Source organism: Eleginops maclovinus, chromosome 24, assembly GCF_036324505.1.
Source record: "Eleginops maclovinus isolate JMC-PN-2008 ecotype Puerto Natales chromosome 24, JC_Emac_rtc_rv5, whole genome shotgun sequence".
Lineage (NCBI taxonomy): Eukaryota > Metazoa > Chordata > Actinopteri > Perciformes > Eleginopidae > Eleginops > Eleginops maclovinus.
Window position 1 is genome coordinate 9181603 of NC_086372.1, and position 19738 is coordinate 9201340.

At 44.2% G+C, this 19738-nt stretch overlaps 2 protein-coding genes across 4 annotated transcripts in view; one reads left to right on the plus strand and one right to left on the minus strand.

Moving 5' to 3' along the window:
- The window catches only part of filip1l (filamin A interacting protein 1-like), a 58542-nt gene that overhangs the window by 35378 nt on the left and 3426 nt on the right, over nt 1-19738 (minus strand). For 2 of the 3 annotated variants that reach the window (XM_063877972.1, XM_063877970.1), the window contains exons 2-5: nt 7396-7486; nt 2409-2760; nt 1715-1888; nt 1451-1629 (exon numbers count right to left, since the gene is read on the minus strand). In XM_063877972.1, the coding sequence (XP_063734042.1) occupies nt 1451-1629; nt 1715-1888; nt 2409-2750 (695 nt within the window). In that variant the 5' untranslated portion in view covers nt 2751-2760; nt 7396-7486. The remainder of the gene's footprint in view (nt 1-1450; nt 1630-1714; nt 1889-2408; nt 2761-7395; nt 7487-19738) is intronic. The other variant, XM_063877971.1, reaches the window with a different exon arrangement.
- Nucleotides 2662-19738, plus strand: part of LOC134861015 (collagen alpha-1(VIII) chain-like) — a 52863-nt gene continuing 35786 nt past the window's right edge. The window contains exon 1 of the mRNA XM_063877975.1: nt 2662-2680. The gene's annotated coding sequence lies outside the window, so the exon portion shown is untranslated. The remainder of the gene's footprint in view (nt 2681-19738) is intronic.

The window sequence follows — 19738 nt, forward strand, 5'->3', positions numbered from 1 at the left end:
CTGATTTCCATGTCATGAAGAAAACTCTTAGTTGCTATCCTTTTCTGATTGACTTTTGTGATGCTATTTAACACCTGACCCCATGTATCAGCCCTGAGATAAGTCACTAATTTGAGCCTCAGGAGTCATTCTTGTACCTTATACAGCATGGTATGATGGCCATCCCTCGCTTTGATCAGGTACATTTAGTCTATGAGATCATGTGTATTTGCCAAGCAGTCACACTCCTCAGTTGCACAAATGGTTTCAGTTTAAAGTGCCTAACCTGTCTCACTATGACCCTTGTCCTGGAAATATATTTAGGCCAAGCATAAAGCTGACATCCCTTCAAATGATTTCCACATTAGCATAAATGAGCTGCAGTTGCTGACACACATCAGACATGACTAACTGACATCCCATGCCAGTGTGTGGTCTTAGATCAGTGCAGGATAGCGGATAAGAAAGAGCTCTTTGCTCTGCTTCACACATATTCGCAGTGTTACCATAAAACAGAGCTGTAAAGTTGAAGCGTATTTGTGTGTCCAAGCTCAAACCGGAATGGTCTGTGAACAAACTCTAGCCCCTCTCTCTCAATCCCTGGATCCTCTCCAGAAAAAAGCTTTTGGTGTGCTACAGCTTTGTGCAGAGTTGTTCAATAAAAGGTGATAATGAAAGTACCTATACACAGGTCATGGGAAAAACAATGATCTAATTCTTTTGGGTTTTTATGTCCTCTAATTCTGAAGAGCTATCTGATTTATGGCTCACATTGCCTTGGGTTGGGGGGAGGACTCCAACAGCTGTTATACTAGCTGACGAGCTAAGGAGAAATGCGGTTAACTCTCAAGCTTATTTAAGGCCACTCTCCTTATCCCTTTCTCATTGTCAAAAAACATTTGATCACTCTTCTTCTTCTCTAAATGCTTAAACGACTCAACATGCCGTCCAGCAGTCGCGTGTTGACATTGATTCCTAAAGACACTTGTAGTGTAGGGACAGCAGATTACAGATCCTCCTAAAATAAGAAAGCTGCTTCAGTCGTATGTGGCTTCACTTAGCAACTGCATTTAGGGCTTAACTGATGACATGAATGTCACTCGATATAGTTTCAGGCTTTTTATGTTCTGCCTGTTAGGTCTTAATGGCTCAGGCAGTCTAATTAAGGTCCGGGTACCGACGTGTTTTGTAACCTCTCATTGTAGAATGTCTGATAAAACTAATCATTCACATGAAACACTAACAAAGGTATACAGCCTGATGGTCATTGACGCCCTATTTCCTGAGGTTGATGGAAGAATTTAGTTGGGCCTCCAAAATCAGCATTTGAGAAATCATTGTATAAGTAATTGCCTTTAGATCATATGTCCCCGAAATCTCTCCAAGGATGCCAACATAAACACATGGTGTCACTGCAGGGCTGAAGAAACAGTTTAGCTAATGGTTTGTTCGTGCTGGTTAACACACTGACCTCTCGCGCTCCTGCTCCAGCAGGTTGGTGAACTCATCGCTCTTCTTCATGAACTCCCCGTGGTTCCTTTTCTCGTCCTCCAGCTTGAACAGGGCCTGTTTGTGCGACTGCTCCACCATCAGTAGCTGCTCCAACATCCGCCGGTGCGTCTCCCTCTGCTTCTCTACTAGCTTGTCTAGCTGTGGGAGGGAGCACATAGAAAACAGCTGTCATATTTCAGACCCATATATGTGGTCTCTAATTCTGAGTGAGAGGTGCTGTTACCTCTATCATTGGCTTCTCGTAGATGTCCTCTTGGAAGACGTCCGCCTTGCCCTGGATTGCGTCCCTTTGCAGGGACTGCAGGACTGTCGGCGGTGTTACAAAGCCATATTTGGCCTCCAGCAGCGCAAAGTCCATTTTCTCTGCCCGCAGAACCGTGATCACCTCATCTCTGGCCTGTAGTCGGGGAAGAAGGTGGATTTGTGAAGCAGACTTCCAATATGCAGCAGCAACGCAGCAAGAGATGACGCTATGCGTAACGAAGGATTTGTAAAATAACTTGAGGCTTGTGTGTTAGTGAGGGACATTTACTCATGAACCTGGCTCCCTTATTAAGTGTCTTTAGGATTAATTAAAACTCAACCAACTAAGCAAGGGCAGGCCCATAGTTTCAGACTGAGAAAACACCTCCAGTAGATGCTTTAGTTGACTTTGATTCTTTGTATCCAGCTTCTAAACCCTCAGCCATAATGCAAACTTAGCCTTGTTCCTACCATACAAACTGTGCCAGCAGATTCCTGGATCTGGGGCTGGACTGACAGGAAGTAGCCTCAGCTGTTGGCTGTCCATTAACACAGGCTTTTAGTGCCCACTGAGCCATCGTTTCTGACTGTGTGTCCAACTGGGGCCTGTGCCATGTCTGCCGCTGTACCGATAGTTGTTCTCAAGGCTCACTCTTTCCTACACTTTGGATTACCTGCAGCTCTCCCTCCAGCAAGCTGAGAAGAAAGACAAGGTCATCTCGGGAAAGGTCCCTGGTCTTCTCCTTCCGAGCTCCTTTTGCCGCACCGCTGGCACTGCTGCTCCCACTCCCATTACTACTTCCATTTCCATTCCCACCAGCACAGGTGCTGTTCTTGGCCGTTTTGTGATTCCGCTGAATGGTGCCGGTGTCATCCGGCGGCTCCCGGTGTCTGCTGCGGCGCTCAGCCCTTCCTGAGGGCACCTCTCGCTCTACAGAGCGCTTGCGTGAGTCCGCTTTTTCCTGCTCCGGCTTGGCCTTGGTTACGTCCTCCAGACTGCTGCTGCGGGACCGCATGTTCCTCTACCTGTTGAAGCGATGGGAGACATTATTGTGATTATTAGTTTTCCCCTGAAGGCTATATTTTCAGCTGCACTCTTCAAGGGTCAGCCGGGTTTATCTTTGCATTAAGTGCAAACACAGGCAACACAACAAACAGAATAAATAATGTGCCAATTTGAATCCACAACCTTTACTTGAAGGGCTTTAAAGAACAAAAGACTCTCAGATGCTCTTACATGTGTAATCAACCTGTGAGGTTTGTTGGGTTCCAGGAGTTACTTTGTGCCTGATGATGAGATGTTTTAATTAACATTTTCTGGCCAGAGGATTTTGGCATCATGGATCCCACTTTCACTCAAGCAGCTCCAACCATTGTGAGCACAAAACTGTGAGGTACATCCCCAAAGGCAGCAGTAATCTTTCAGTCTGGGCTTTCAAATCTTTGGAGGCTGTGCATGTCTCGACATAACTTTTTGTCCTACTGTGCATTTGGATGTCGTCACACTTTAGTGATACAACTGATCTGTCATCATGATTTAAATAGGCCGTGAAGGAAACCTATTTCAGATCCACATCAGTCATTTGTTCAGCGCAACGTGTCGTCATTGCCTTCCATGTTATTATTAGTCACTCAGCGGAATAGAGTCATCATCACCCGGTCGTACCACCGGCCACAAAGCACGGTTATGGCGCGCATTTTCAGACAGTTCCAATCCTTTTTTTGGGATCTGAACCTTCAGTGCTGTTGCAGCGTGTTACCCAAAGCTTTGACCGCCCATTAATTTTCCCGTGACGTTAAATGACTGCCAAATTCAGTCCTGCCAGAGGATACAGCCACTAGAGCGCTGTGGTCCTTTTGTGTACTTTCTTTGTTCTTTGCTACGGATGATGATTGGCGGTCCGATGAGTTTGGGCTAGGGGAGTGATCGTAAAGAGGCGTAACATCTGAGTAGATGACGTATGGACAGAAAAGCATCGTGGCGACCTACCAAGGTCTGTTTGTAGTGAACTGTGTGTTCTCGTGACATCTGGTTTATGAATGGGCCATTTAGTGACTCACTGAATATGATAGATGGAACTATGATAAATAGATGTACGCTGTAAGCTGCAGCCCCACATGCCAAACAACTGTAAGCCCGTCATGTATTTCTTTTTCAGCATTATGCTCAGCTAAAGTAAATATACCCAAAAGACAAAGCAGCACTGGAATGAAAACATGCTGAAACTCATTGTGTGAGCGTTTGATGTGAGAGAGAATAATCTACCCAAAGGCATTACATCACCTCCTACCCTGCGCGGCGCACAGCAACATGTTTCCAAGGAACTGAGCTTCATCTTAAGAGGACATTTCACAACAGTGTACCAGTAACTGACTTAAATGTAGTCATTTGTATCCATTAGGCCACACCAAATACTAATATTTGAAGTGAGCGTCTGGTAATGAATGATAAAGTTCTCCTTCTGGTATCTCAGAAAGGCTGATGCTTTCTACATTATAACCAAGCAATTGATTCAACAGTTAATTAAATCAACTGATACATGAGTTAGAGTGCCTAAGTGATATGCTAATTTGTTAGTGATAACATTCCAGTCATAAAATATACTCCTAACATATGACGGGTCCTGCTTACATACCTGCTAATGCTAATACTTAGCATATATCATTCTGTGTACTATTGAGACTGTTTGTGGACCTTATTTTTACTGGCCAATGAAACAAATCATAAAACATGTTAAAGTGTAAAATACTATTTTTCAAAGTTAATCCAAAGTTGCCACAGAACCAAATCTCACCACCCTAACTGGATTAGTCTAATTGCACCTCTTATGCAACGTGTTTCTGTGTGTGTCCAACCTGTGTGAGGCCCTCTGACAGTTTATGAGGAAGAAAGATGGCGAGATGATTGCTTTGTGCACACTCTCGGCAAGGCGCCACATGATTCAGAGCTGAGGTAATTCCCTGCAGTCTAAGACAGACTCCACATCGACTTACTGGGCTACAGGCGATAGACAGAGCCGTGTGTGTTTGTATACATACGCGTAGTCTACATGCAGACCTCTCTTGTCCAGTATGTTAAGCATACAGGACAGTTTGTAACCTTACCCCGTGTGTGTCATTAGAACAGAATGTAACCTTTCTAAAGCACCACATACATAATGAACGCAGCTTTCACTCACTCCTGCACATCTGCAGCCTGTTGAAATGTACTACCTATTACGCAACACACACTTGCATACAAATCTGTGTGATGCAGAGATTGCGCAACCAATCCAAAGGTCACAGACATGTAACGCGGCCCCGCTGGGATTCCTACATATGCAAGTATCACGTATCTGCAAAATCTCCAAGATGGATCAGAAATATATCACATAGTTCATGAAAAGGTTCACTGAGGGGCCAGGAGGATAGCTTCGTGTTGGATCTTATATATCTCCAAATCGCTCCCTCACTGTCGAGGTGGGAGTCCAACAAATGAGTTTTGAGATCAGTTATGTGTCTGGCGGACGATGATCCTGAAACTTGGAGGAAAACGTTCTAAATTGGAAACACTGGAATGGTGAGCAGGAGTCCAACAATGCTGACTTGTGTTCATGAACTGATGTGAGAAAAGGAGCTACACAGTTTGAAACACCTTTCTTTCATTACCCAAGCACTTGGCCTTTAAAGATTCAAATGAGATCAAGACACAGCCTAAGTATACTAACATCATTAGGTCAACATAATGAGCTTTTATTGTCAAGCTATCAAAGATTTATATCTAGCATCAACTTTGTGAACGTGAGAAAAAACCCTTTGGACTCAAATGGATAGGACCTTAAGTAGATATGATAAAACCCATCCGTGACACCCGCATCACAGTCCAAATTTAAATAAACACAAGGTGTGAATTTGGAAAGCGGTGCCAAATGAAATCGCGGCATAATAAAGTCCCTGTTTGGAAATTTCCCTCTGGGCCTTGATTTGCAGAAGGAGGCAGAAACACTGGCTCTTAAAAGGCTTGTGTACGCTGCATTCGCACATATTTGCTCCATGATGCTGCTGTGTTGTCGGTGTCGTCAGCGCGGGGAAGGTGTGAACGCTGAACTGCAAACACACACAGTTAATTAGTCGCCATCTGTTTTGCCTCGGAACCTTGGATAACCCTGTGAGAGCCTTACAGGGCACATCTAGCACATTCAATTTGAAATATTCATAGCCGTGAAAGCATGTATTTCTCTGACTGAAACAACAGAAGATGTCTATGGGGAGATGTGTATTGTTCTACACCTGAAAGTGACAATATTACCCAACACTTGTCATGTTGGTTCCGGTGCTTCCAAGGCAATAATAATACATCCATCTGTTGAAGTACTCATAATAACATCTTGATCGGACGTGTGTGTGACATGTGTAAAACTGCCCAGAGATAACTAAGCCGTGCTTTGTGCTCTTACTAATCCCATCCAGCCAGTGTTGGGCGTTTTTGTCAGATTGAACAAACTCCAATCATCTTTCATTTTGTGAGCGGGGATCGCTGCCAGGAGGTGACGTTATGATTAACAGGTGCTCAGATATAACACAAGGCACTTGGCTGCTTGGCCTGGTTTCTGCATTAAAGGCAACAAAGAATTATTCAAGCACAAGCACGATTTTACAGAGGAAGGATTAATGAAATATGTCTTTGGTTTAACAGTCCCTATGACTTTTAACTTCAGGTATGCATATATGTAGAGGTGCATGCTCACACACAGTAGCTTTTTCTCGAGGGTCGGGGTTGTAGCACACACTAGAAACTATTTGAACTGTAAGGCTGTATTTTGGTTATGGTTTGAGCTGTGTTGTTCTTCCCCCTCCTGTTACTGCTGATTCCGAAAACCAAGATCCGGTGACAAGGTCCACCTCTTATATACAGACTGTGGTGAAGAACAGTGAAATGAATTGCGTGTGTTCAAATACGTGGCCATTTAATCCTATTCTGGGGTTTCTGAAAACACAGCAGAGGCTGGCTGTGTGAAAGGTCATTGTTTTGAGTTGACTCGATGATGGCACTTTTAGAGTACATCCCTAAATGTGTTAAAAATCATAATCTGGCTCCATTAATGTTTGTACAATATTATACTGGCAATCCATTTCATACTTGATGAGATATTTAAGTCTGGACCAAAGCGGTGGACCACTGCCATCCCTTGAGCCACACTCAAAATTAGTAGTATTAATAAAACCAGCTTTCTTATTCATTCATAACTTCTCTTTACTTTTTTCCCCTTCGTCCCTGAGGACCTCCCATTACCTTGTGCTCTCATTAGGCAGTGAGGACAATGTCCGAAGCCAACAGCAAAGCTGTTACTGGAAACACTTGGCAGTTTCAGGCTTGTCTAGCTGGGACCACCAAGGTTTCGCCGAATAGCTACCAGGTCAAAAGGCTCTTTCATTCAAAGCATTTTTACACGCCTGCCAGCCAGCAACTCATACACCCTCATAAAGTCTGTCTATAATTGCAATCAAGTCATTTTATCACACATCTGAACACTTTAGAAAACCATTAAGCCTATTATTTTGGGGCTTTATGATTTGGGATCTTTTCTGGGACTGTAGGGACCCTATAATCTAAGCCAGCACCAGCAACCCTGCCCCACATAAAAAGCGTTCCCCCGATTTGCCCAAACTTTGTCAACATACCTTTGAGTTCTCTTCCCACTCTTGCTGTCTCTCAGCTCAAACAAGTTGGCTTTTTTAGTGATGACTTCACTTCTCATGTGAGCTGGAAGTACTGTAAAGCAGAGAGAGGGCTGTTAAAGTCAAGAGGGTTAAAGGTGAGGAAGCAGGTGTGCCACAAAAAGAATACACCTATTTACTCTTTTCTCCAGCACACACACACACACACACACTGTGCATGCAAACAGGAGCCTGTGCGGACAGTAACACACAGAACATGTGCATTGCATGTACACACCCACCGCTGCACAGGCACACACAAATTACAGAGTGAATTCCTGCAGCCTGACATCACGCTGCTGTCAATGTGATTGAGGGGGAGAGAAACGCAGATCAAAAGAGGGCAGAGAAAGGGAAGAGAGGGGAGGGGAAGATGGAGGAGCTGCAGTGTATCCTTTGGAGGGTGTATATACAGCTTACTGTACACAAAGTGTGCACTAAATCACCACTTACAATCGTTTCTGAAGGGACTAAATGCTTTCAGGTGGCTCGAGTAGATTATGTAACGTTTGTAAAACTTTTCCCACTTGGATGGACTCAGACATGCACCATGTAGCTTCCCAACAACACCGCACGAGGAGGAAAATGTACTTTTTATCAGCTGGTTAATGCTTTTCTCTCGTGTTGATATCCAACATATGGCCTCAGGTTTTCTAGCACATTAGTCTGAGTGGTGTTGTGCTTCAAGTTAAGGAATAGTGAGCCTTTTGGGACGTTATCTTTCTGCTGGCTGCCGTTTGGAGTCATGATTTTATTGTAAACTGATTCCTGACTCAAAGGGCATTCTGGATCCAGTGCATAACAATCATTTCAGGAAATAGTCTGCTGTGGCAAATTGTGGCGTGACAGAGTAAAGTGTGTATACGGTTATTATGGTTCTAAGGGAAAAACTGGGTGTGAAGAGTTTTCAGAATCTTAGGAAATGAAAATCCCCCCCCCCACACACACCCTTACTTTTTATATCCTGTGACTTAGTTTACACCTACAAGAGCAGTCTGTCTGTGTCAGTCGCCCACACAATCTGCTTGTGGCCCATGAGAAATTGATCATGGCGAGGAGAAGCTGGTTTTCATAGAGCAGCAGGTCAGGCCTGTTTTCATCCCAGCACGTCTCCACTCAAAGCAGCACTGCTAAGTCATGCATCAATATGAGCGGTAACTCACTGCGGCGCGGTCTGCTTCATGTAAAATCTACATTCTTCACACGGTTAAACGTCTTAGCGTGGTCTGATGAATGTGGGGTCACAGCCATATGCTTGACTGTGTAATCGAATACCAGCAAACATCATAGTATTTTCCGTAGCACAGCACTGAGGGTGTTAAATATCTGTAATGTGCTGTGCCGTGAATGTGGCAGGCATGCTTGCATTATTCACAACATCCAAAATGCATCCATTCTCCTTCACACATTCCACATTCGAGCCATGCACATCAGTATTCACAGTCATGTTTATGTCTTCGTGTGTGAGCCCACACACAGAAAGAGTGATTGTCAGTGATGATTAAACTACAGTCTTACAGAGCCACAATCCACAGAGCCACAATCAGAGCTTTTCCTTTTTGGCTCGTGTATTTGGCAGTAAGAATCATCCTAAAGCTTGATACGGAAGAGAAAGCAAGTCCATGTGATCAGATATACAGTGGGGCAAAAAAGTATTTAGTCAGCCACCAATTGTGCAAGTTCTCCCATTTAAAAAGATGAGAGAGGCCTGTAATTTTCATCATAGGAACACTTCAACTATGAGAGACAGAATTGGGGAAACAATCCAGGAAATCACATTGACTGATTTTTAATGAATTAATTGGTAAATTCCTCGGTAAAATAAGTATTTGGTCACCTACAAACAAGCAAGATTTCTGTCTCTCACAGACCTGTAACTTCTTCTTTAAGAGGCTCCTCTGTCCTCCACTCGTTACCTGTATTAATGGCACCTTTTTGAACTCGTTATCAGTATAAAAGACACCTGTCCACAACCTCAAACAGTCATACTCCAAACTCCACTATGGCCAAGACCAAAGAGCTGTCAAAGGAGACCAGAGACTAAATTGTAGACCTGCACCAGGCTGGGAAAACTGAATCTGCAATAGGTAAGCAGCTTGGTGTGAAGAAATCAACTGTGGGAGCAATTATTAGAAAATGGAAGACATACAAGACCACTGCTAATCTCCCTCGATTTGGGGCTCCACGCAAGATCTCACCCCGTGGGGTCAAAATGATCACAAGAACGGTGAGCAAAAATCCCAGAACCCCACGGGGGGGACCTAGTGAATGACCTGCAGAGAGCTGGGACCAAAGTAACAGAGGCTACCATCAGTAACACACTACGCCGCCAGGGACTTAAATCCTGCAGTTCCAGACGTGTCCCCCTGCTTAAGCCAGTACATGTCCAGGCCCGTCTGAAGTTTGCTAGAGGGCATTTGGATGATCCAGAAGCGGATTGGGAGAATGTCATATGGTCAGATGAAACCAAAATAGAACTTTTTGGTAAAAACTCAACTCGTCGTGTTTGGAGGAGAAAGAATGCAGAGTTGCATCCAAAGAACACCATACCTACTGTGAAGCATGGGGGTGGAAACATCATGCTTTGGGGCTGTTTTTCTGCAAAGGGACCAGGACGACTGATCCGTGTAAAGGAAAGAATGAATGGGGCCATGTATCGTGAGATTTTGAGTGAAAACCTCCTTCCATCAGCAAGGGCACTGAAGATGAAGCGTGGCTGGGTCTTTCAGCATGACAATGATCCCAAACACACCGCCAGGGCAACGAAGGAGTGGCTTCGTAAGAAGCATTTCAAGGTCCTGGAGTGGCCTAGCCAGTCTCCAGATCTCAACCCCATAGAAAATCTTTGGAGGGAGTTGAAAGTCTGTGTTGCCCAGCGACAGCCCCAAAACATCACTGCTTTAGAGGAGATCTGCATGGAGCAATGGGCCAAAATACCAGCAACAGTGTGTGGAAACCTTGTGAAGACTTACAGAAAACGTTTGACCTCTGTCATTGCCAACAAAGGGTATATAACAAAGTATTGAGATGAACTTTTGTTATTGACCAAATACTTATTTTCCACAATCATTTGAAAACAAATTCTTTAAAAATCCTACAATGTGATTTCCTGGATTTTTTTTCTCATTCTGTCTCTCATAGTTGAGGTATACCTATGATGAAAATTACAGGCCTCTCTCATCTTTTTAAATGGGAGAACTTGCACAATTGGTGGCTGACTAAATACTTTTTTGCCCCACTGTACATATACTGCTTTTTATGGTACAGGAGTTCACTGTGTTTAGCTGCAAACACTGTAAGCTTCCAGAGCTCATAACTGGCCCAATGATACACAGGAAGACGTGTGAATGGTTGCATCCATACCCTTTGGGAGGAGGGGAAAGACGTGTTTAATATACATATCCAGTTATAATGTTAAGGTCTTGTTAAAGCGTGTTGAATTCATGGTTTGATGCTAAAATTCCCCACGGAATCGATGTCAGGGTAAGCATGCCGTGCCGGAGAGGTTTCCATCAAGTAGGCGAAAAAAAAAAAAGGAACGAAATGAAATGTGTACAAACAGCGCCGGGGTTGCCGTGGTAACAGGTAGCGATCAGCCTTCAGGCCTCGAGGTCGGATGAAGAGCCATAAAACCGTCGGGGATGTTTCCTGAGAGCGTTAGGGCTGCTGGGCTGTAAAGCAACACAATAAGTGGTGTGGGAATCCTTCCACAGCTCAGGGCCACCGCTCCCCACGGTCCGATGCTGTTTTTAAAGGAGACCAAAAGGTTTACACTTTCATATGTTTCTACCTCGACATGTTGCCTCGCTTCACTTTACTCCTCCTTTCTTTCTGAATACATCTCTATGAATGCTCTGTTTGAGTGTTTGATATCTGCAATGAGGCTGTGTCTCGTTTTAAATTCATATTCCTGGCCATACTGTTGCCCGGTGCTTCTTATTTGGCACACCACAAAGTGTTTCTCATGGACGGGGGTCCTATTTGTTTACATAGTTCCACTGTGCGATATCACTGGTGCCTTTTAGAGGTACACAACCACACACACACACTGATCTCCACCAGAGGACGCCCTTGTGCCATTAAAGCTTCAACCTTCAACTCAGTAAAGGTTAAACTCGAACTTAAAGTGTAGTCACAATAAGCTTGATTTGGAATGCCTGCCTGTGCTGAAGTCACTCCTCTGTTATCTCCTCTCTTTGTCTCTTTAACCCCTTCTTGTTTTGCATGTGTTTGGGTGAAATAGTGTCTCTCTGTTCAAATGTGCTGCTATTGGTTTTAAATATAGTTAACTCAACATGTTTTTGTCTTGGTCTGTCGTTATTAGATTTGATCTCAGCCTGTCAGACTATTTCCGAACATTAAACAGACAGAACAATGGAAAATGAAAGTTGGCAGATGAATTGATTGAAGTTGGAGCCTTAATTCCTTATATGGTAGATATTGCAGAGCCCTCTTACAAATATGTCATTTTCAGCCATGTAAATGAAACTGACTTGGCTTGAGAGAAGTAAAACATTTTATCAAATGAAAACTATCTCCGATAAACCTCAGGGGGGAAAGAAGCAGCGGAATCCGTTTGTTATCTCTCATCATGTTCATGGCATAAAGCTGGGGACTGCCAGCACAGGGCAGAGACACAGCACTGATGCTTCCTCTGCCAGGTTTACATTTGAGTTTTCAGTCTGAGAGGAGAGCCAAGTCTGATGTTAAAGCATGAAACGTTGCCAAGCACACATGCTGTTAGTCTCACTTGCTGTACAGAATGTGAACATGCACACACACACACACTTGCTGTCTGTTCTGTTGGTCTGCTTTTGTCCGACAGTGTTGCCAGTGAGAATGTCTTTCTCATGATCTCATGGCTGGCTCCAAGCGCTGTGTTTGACTGTGTGTAACATCTGTAATTGTATAGGCCTCCCTTCACTGTATATTAGTGATCCACCTCGTGCCAAGGTCTTCACATTTAACAAGGTCAAGCTGGCGAAAAACAAAAACACACTGCAGTACAGAAGTTCAGCGACCTCTCAACCAGAACCGGGACCAAATGACTTTTTAATGGGGCCAGTAATTCAGTTTGGATTCATACATCAGCAGAACGTGACGCACGCAGACCGTGCCTCATTCTCATGCTGTTGCTCTATGTATAACCCTGATGGTCTCCCATGTCGACCTCGATACACGCTCTAAACACGCCAAATATATTTAATATCCTGTATCTGCTTTCATGGCTTGGCGGGTGCTCCTGTCGTGTCATCAGACTGTAACCGTGTCTTTTCTGGGGCAGGTGATTATGAGGAAGAGAAGCTTTGAGGACTGATGGGGTGTGAGTTGGCCAGGAAATGCTGGGGGATAGTAATATCCTACACATGACAGTGGTTATAGCGTACATTTAACAGCACAAGCGAGGACTCGTATAGATCAGTTGGTGGCGGGCTGCTGTGTTTCAGATATGGCATGACCTACTGCTGAACCACAGTCAAACATAGTGGAGCATTAGCTGCTAAAGCTAGCCTGTCTTTAAACTTGGGAGAAATTAGAAATACTTATATTTGTTTAATTTAGCAACAGGTTGCCTAAGTCCATGACTGGGAATATTCACATGAATGGCCCCATGTGCGATCAACATTCAGAAGCCACTACCACCAGGTTGTTGGAGTGCACTGAACAAATGAATCCAGCATCTATTACCATGCAGTAAAGCCCTGCATATATACACTTTTATACTAAAACACACACACAAAAATGTGCATTACATTCACATCTAATCCTGCCAGAGCTGCGAAATGTGTTCCCACTAAAATGAAATGGACCAGGCAACATTTTAACAAGATCCAGACCCCTCTCCATGCTTTAAAACCTGATCCCCTCCCTCTAAAGTGTCCCGTGTGCCCAGCATGACCGAGCAGCTCCAGACGGATCCGATGGTCTGTAGGTGTGAATAGCTGGAATGATTTGTCACCGCAAGGGCGACCAGTGAGCAAGACAAATCGCCTCCGGTACAAGCCCTAACATCCTCACACTGTGATCCTGCATTTCATGTATACACACAGATAAACCCAGAGACAAGTTCTTTGTCAGATCAGAATAATGACGACACACATGGCTTCTTCCATATATGGCATTTGTCTTTACTCGTTACGTATTCCACTATATGGGCAACATATTTAAGTTCCCGTCCTTTCTTCAGTCTATGACAGAGTTTATTGTATCTTCCCGGTGCATTCTGAATCCAGGTCGCTATGTTAACGTTGCCTTAGTTTGAAGTGTTGTTCAGAGGATACAGACTCTTCTGTTCAGCCAGCAGAGGGCAGCACTTTGTTAGTTTTTGTAACTACCTTTTGGAGATAGTGTACTCAGCGATGCGGCCATGGCAAATGTATTGAGCTATCATGAGGCTAGTCCTGAAGCACACACAGTTTCCCATTTACCAGAGTTCTTAGGGGGCAAGTCTTTCCAAACGTGTTGTGTGTGTTGCTCCTCCAATCTGCCATGGTTTAGTTCCCTCTACATTAAATGGATCATTGTGTTAGCAGCCTGCAGACAGTTTGTGTCATCAGATAGCTACGATGCTTTTGATCTGATTCAGCCACTATACTGTTTGAAAGCAATGGATTTCTGACTTAATACACACCATAGATCATTTACCAGGAAACAGCTACTGTACATACATGGAGGTTTACCTGGGCAGTCTCTGGTGGGGTAAACAGATAGACCCAACTGTTTTAATGTCTGTCCCCCTGGCTGAGGACTCGTATTAGAGAGTCAGGTAGTCAGCAGTGCTGCCACAGTAACTGCATCTGCGCTATGTGATCCTAGAAGTCACGTACATGTACTCATCTGTTTCACCACCCAGTATAGAAATAAATCTTTCTACTGGTTCAGCTTCCCTCTGGCCTTTTCCTAAATGACTGTCAAGAAAGGCTATAGGTTATTATGCCTGTGCTAATGTACTCTGCAGGGGGGGATGGAAGACTTGTTTTGCGAGGAGTCTAATAAAATCCTCCTCAGTTCTTCCTCTCATACCTGCCTCTTATACTCCATACTTCAGATCCAGAAATAATCAAAGTGTATGCACCAGCATGCATACATTCACCGGTGCATTCCCAGTCCATCCACCCGTCTGCGCAGTGACAGAGGATTGACAGTGGAGGAATGCAGGGTCTCAGCATCCATCAGGTCTACATGCTGTCACACATACTGCCTCTCACTCTCAGATTAACCTGGGAGTCTCAGTCAAGGTATCGGTATTAGTGTAATATTGAGTCAAAGTGTTTGAATCTGTTCACCGCATGCCATTCCAGCTCTGCATCACTTTTTTACTTGGCATTTTACAGGTGATGAGCAGTGATTACCGGTGACATAATCATCTCTTTGAGCATAGAGATGACAATAACAGTCTGAAACATCTCAACACATCTTTGGACGCATTGCCATGACATTTTTAACAGATCTTCAGGATTCCCAGAGGATGAAGCCGACTTACTTACAGCAGCGGGCTAAAATGACGGACCCATTTAGAGTTAAATAGACGGGAAAAAAAAGCAGTTTAGGGTGTGGCTACCTTGGGATTGACAGGTCGCTACCACGATGCTCTCCGGTTTGGGTATTTTCGGGATTTTGTACCATAGAACTTCAACCACAATGACAAACAAGAGGCTTCAAAACTCTAGTCCACTAATCATTGGGTGACTGCACGCTGCGTACATCCACTGAAATGTATAAACAGTATATATATACAAGTCATGAACACATGTCATGAATGTGCTCATTATGTATATACTGTGTGTGTGTGTGTGTGTGTGTGTGTGTGTGTGTGTGTGTGTGTGTGTGTGTGTGTGTGTGTGTGTGTGTGTGTGTGTGTGTGTGTATACAGTATATATTTATTTTAGTTAGTGTTAGCGGATACTTTCCGTCTCTATGTTTAAATGCCTAAACTCCAATTAATGATCATCATGGCTTTAGGACTCTGACTTTTCGGGGCAAAATATCACGTCGCAAATTAAGCTTATGTTATGATGTTCCTTATTTTCTCCCCAACCAATTCCTGTGGCATCACCGCCTATTTGCTTGTAATCTTATCCGTCCAGTGGCCGACAAACCCCGGGCTAAAATTAGGGGTCATCCAATCCCCTGCACTGTAGAAGCGAGGCGGAGACATTGCTTGGTGGTGTTGGACCACGTCCCACTTAGGGACTGTACTGTGGTCTGCTCATTTGTCCTTCAGAAGCCAATGTTTGATTTAAACAGTGCTGAAAGTGCTCTTCAGCACAAAGTTCCCAGAGGCTTGTAATTGATTTTAAAGTGTTTAAATGAGGAATTCAGAGCGGCAGTAAGTAACAGCAGTAAGCGAGCGCAGCATTTAGAGAACGCCTGAGTCAGCAAGGATGACTAAGTCTTTCACCACTTCCACCCACTAACATATTTTCTCGTGGGGAAGTCTAATGTCTGAACATCTGTGGCTACGAGCGAGTGGTTACAGGAAGATCAGCTGTATTCAATTCCTCCGAAGAATATGAACACTGAAGTGTGGGTTTTGACTCTTTCCATCGTTCAGGTCCGCCCTCTGCCCAGTTTCCCAGCAACCTGTTAATACAACGAGTCACACAATTTGACTTCATCGACTTTGATGATATTGTGCTATTCAGCGCCAAGAGAATGCAAAGCAATGGGATTTATTTATAATAAGCCATTACTGTGCGTCTGGTAGGCACACTACTATGGGATGGCATTATCTGGCAGTGTATGAATCTCTTACCTGCGTTGGTCAGCGATTTTAATTCAAGTAAGAGCTTTGACATCGATGTGACATGTGGCTCTTATACACATATTAAGCATTAGGTGTGTGAGTTACTTTGTGTTATTGTCTGACTTTTGTTTACACAAACTAACTTATCCATCGAAACATTGGAAGTCTAGCACTGCATCTCAGCCTGGTGCATTGCTTCGTACCTCTCCCCGACGTACTCAAATCCAGGATTATATTGCTGTTCTCTAGCTCTAACTCAGCTGCTGTGCTGCCTCCCAGCAGGCAAACAACATCTCTCAGAGTTCTGTTTTTCGTCATGCTGTGCCTGTTCTTCGGGCGAGTGTCAGTCCATTTTTACAGAGTCATGATTGCAGAGTATGGTATAGCTTTTGTGTCTAGAACAAAGTCTCTGCAGACGCTCCATTCAGGGAGAATGATGAAAACAGCTGAAGAGAGGATGCCGGGTTGTTTCTGAAATAAAAGCACTTAACTCTCAGGATTTTCCAAGGCTGTATCCGTCACAACCTGGACACCATACTCTGAAGCACTACTGTGGCTTTGGCCCCCTGCACTGCTTATGAGTCATCTTGGCAGATGGATGTAATGCTCCCTCCTCCGCCCTCACTGACACTATGCGCTGAGAAGCCCCGGGGCCTCATCTCAGCAGCAGCCCTGCCAAACTCAATCCCAGTCTGAGCAAATCACACCCATTTAGGACATCTCAAAACCTTTTGCACTTAACATGTCTCCTAAATAAGAGGGAGCAGGGAAAATGTTAGTGGGTCAGCAGAAAATAGCCTGATAATTGACCCCGTCATTTAGCAAATGCAAAAGTCGCCTCGCCATGCTAAGCTCCCTCATCTCAGCTGGGTCCGCTTCTATAGCAACAGCAAACACAGAGAGGGGCAACAATGGGGGCTGACGCTCAAGGAGTGTTCGCAGCGAGCTGCCTTGTTTTATTTTTTCTCCGGTGCATATTTAGAGCCAGGCTGCCACCTGTGTCGCTCTATCCAATCACATTACATATGCCAAGAATTTCACAACCAAAGCCGAGTCCCCGGGGGAAATTCAATGCAGAAATAGCAGCGAGATGTGAGCTGGTTCACGTTGAGGCCTGCATGATACACAGCTCTGTAGGGAGTTGCTTTACATAATGTATGGCTACAGGGCAAGCTAAGCTAACATGCACTCATGCAGAACAAGCAACTCTTTGCTTGGGTGCAGGTTTTGCAAACTTTTAGTGTTTTCAGTAGTCACTTTCCTCCTCCGGTGTGCCAAAAGATGAGTCTAAGTTTGAAATGTTTAAATATCCACTTTCTTCAAGAGCGTTACTCCAATAAATATAATGCTATAGCCAGCAGCCTGTTAGCCTAGCCTTGTATAAATACCAGAAACAGCTAGCATGGCTCTATCCAAAGGAACCACATCCACCTACTATCACCTCTTAAACTCATTGATTAATATGTTGTATCTCATGTGTGACATCCATAAAAAAAACTATGTGTAGATTCCCTGCCATGAGGTCATAGTTACAATCTCAGGATGTTACAGTTTCAGCCAAGAATAATCTGAAGGAGAAAACCAGTAAACAACAGCACATTAATTAGTGAGCTTTAGAGAGCAGACTGTTACCTTTCAACAGAGCCATGGTGGCCCCCAGGAACAGCACCAGGCTATTAACATAGAGGACAAATTGTGGAAAATCGACTTTGGGGACATCACGTAGTGCCATCAGGCCTAAATATATTTGCTTACCAGTGATTTTCACCTGGAAACCTACGCTTCACGTCACCATCTTCCCAGTGCAAACACTTGAATAGTGATTTTTTTAAATCATCAGGTCCTGAAAGTTGTGAAAAGCAACAATAGCCAATCATTACTCCCCAGGGTGACATGGCAATCCGTCCGACGTGCAGCCAGCCAACACTGTGCACGTGGCACTTTCTGCTGCATCATGGAAAGCCTTGGCCCCATCAGCCAGCTGACTTTTGAGTGGGCCCTTGTTGCATATTTGACTCTAAGTGAGGGAAAGTGGTGACGCACTGGCAAATCCTAGCAATGTGGATGATGAACATTGATAGCATTCAGGAAATGACAAGACGTACCTTGTGTTTGAGCACATTCTCTTTAAAAGCACTGTTTGGAAGGATTGCATTTACTTTGTCTTGGACTGATTAGAATCCACCAGCTCTCTGCCTGTTTAGCTGGTCTTTTCACAGCATGTTTTTGGTGGTGATTGATTTAGAATTTGGACCGGACCGAAAGTTGTTGAAGCTGTGTTTTTTCAGCAGGTTGATGTATTTTACTGGGCACGTAAAGTACACTTTAAAGCAAGCTCAAAGAGTTGTGTGGTTATTGCAGCTATTCTCCTTTTGTATTTCACCATGTTGCATTTCCACTCATAACATTTGAGCCGCCAGCTTTCATCCCCTGCTGATAGTTTTTTTACGCAGCGCAGGCAGCCATCCATCCCTAATGCTCAATGGGGTACTGATGCGGCACAAGCATTACTCACTTTTACTCGTCTATAGATAGTGAGCGGTGTCTGCTGCAGAACACAGCTGTAAGATATGTGTGTGAATTATTTATGCACCTGGAGTCGAGCTGGGTTGGTAGTGATGGACATGGGGAAGACACTTCACTGAAGTAAGGTGTCAGCAATAAGATGCAACATAAAGAAGAAGGAAAGGCTGCCCATGATGTGTATTATCCAATGATATAGAACAGGAGAACATCTTGACTGAAGCATTTGAGCTCACTCATACTTAAATAGGTATGGTGGTTTAGTAAATACAACTACCTGGTTAGGTTTAGAACCACATTTGGTAAGTACAGTAGTCACGTGAAGTCTTCATCTTATGAACAACAGTTATTCAGGAGGCTTGAACAGCGTCTCCTGGGTAAAACCATGAACCCCCAAAAATGTGCGCTTCTATATTTCCTGGTTTGAGAACATGGATCACATGGAATAGGTAGGATATGACAACAGCCAGACTAATTGGCTGAATGAGAATCTACCTGCTGCTACTGGCGCTTCCTCCTAATACAGACTTTTCCCTTTATATAGTCATATGCCCCTCAGCCTCGCATGCTTGTCTTCATGGGAGAGCGTTCTACGAAAGCAACCTCGGGCTGATCTTTCAAAGCCCGGCCCGCTGTACAAACTGATCTCCGGACTTATTTTGACTTCACTTGACAGCAGAAGGCTGCGGATCAAGCTGTGCGACATAAGAGAGACTAATGTGGGACAACATTGCGCGACTCTCCTGGTATATATAGTGCTGGTTTCCCAGAGCTGCGAGCGGATGGTATTCTGTGAGAGAAACAGGATCCTCGCCCTGAAACAAGTCAGTGGTGCCTGCGCCAAACGCCATGTGGCCCTCAGTCAACATGCTTTCTGGACTGATTGACCCCACGTCAAGGCATCAATGCTCTGTGACTTTTTAGCGAAAACATCAAAATGACGTTCACTCAAAACATCGCTGCCGTCACAATGCCAACTAAAAGGTAGAACTTTCAGGATATGCGTGAACACTAGGAGTTTTAAGAGTCCAGTGTTTA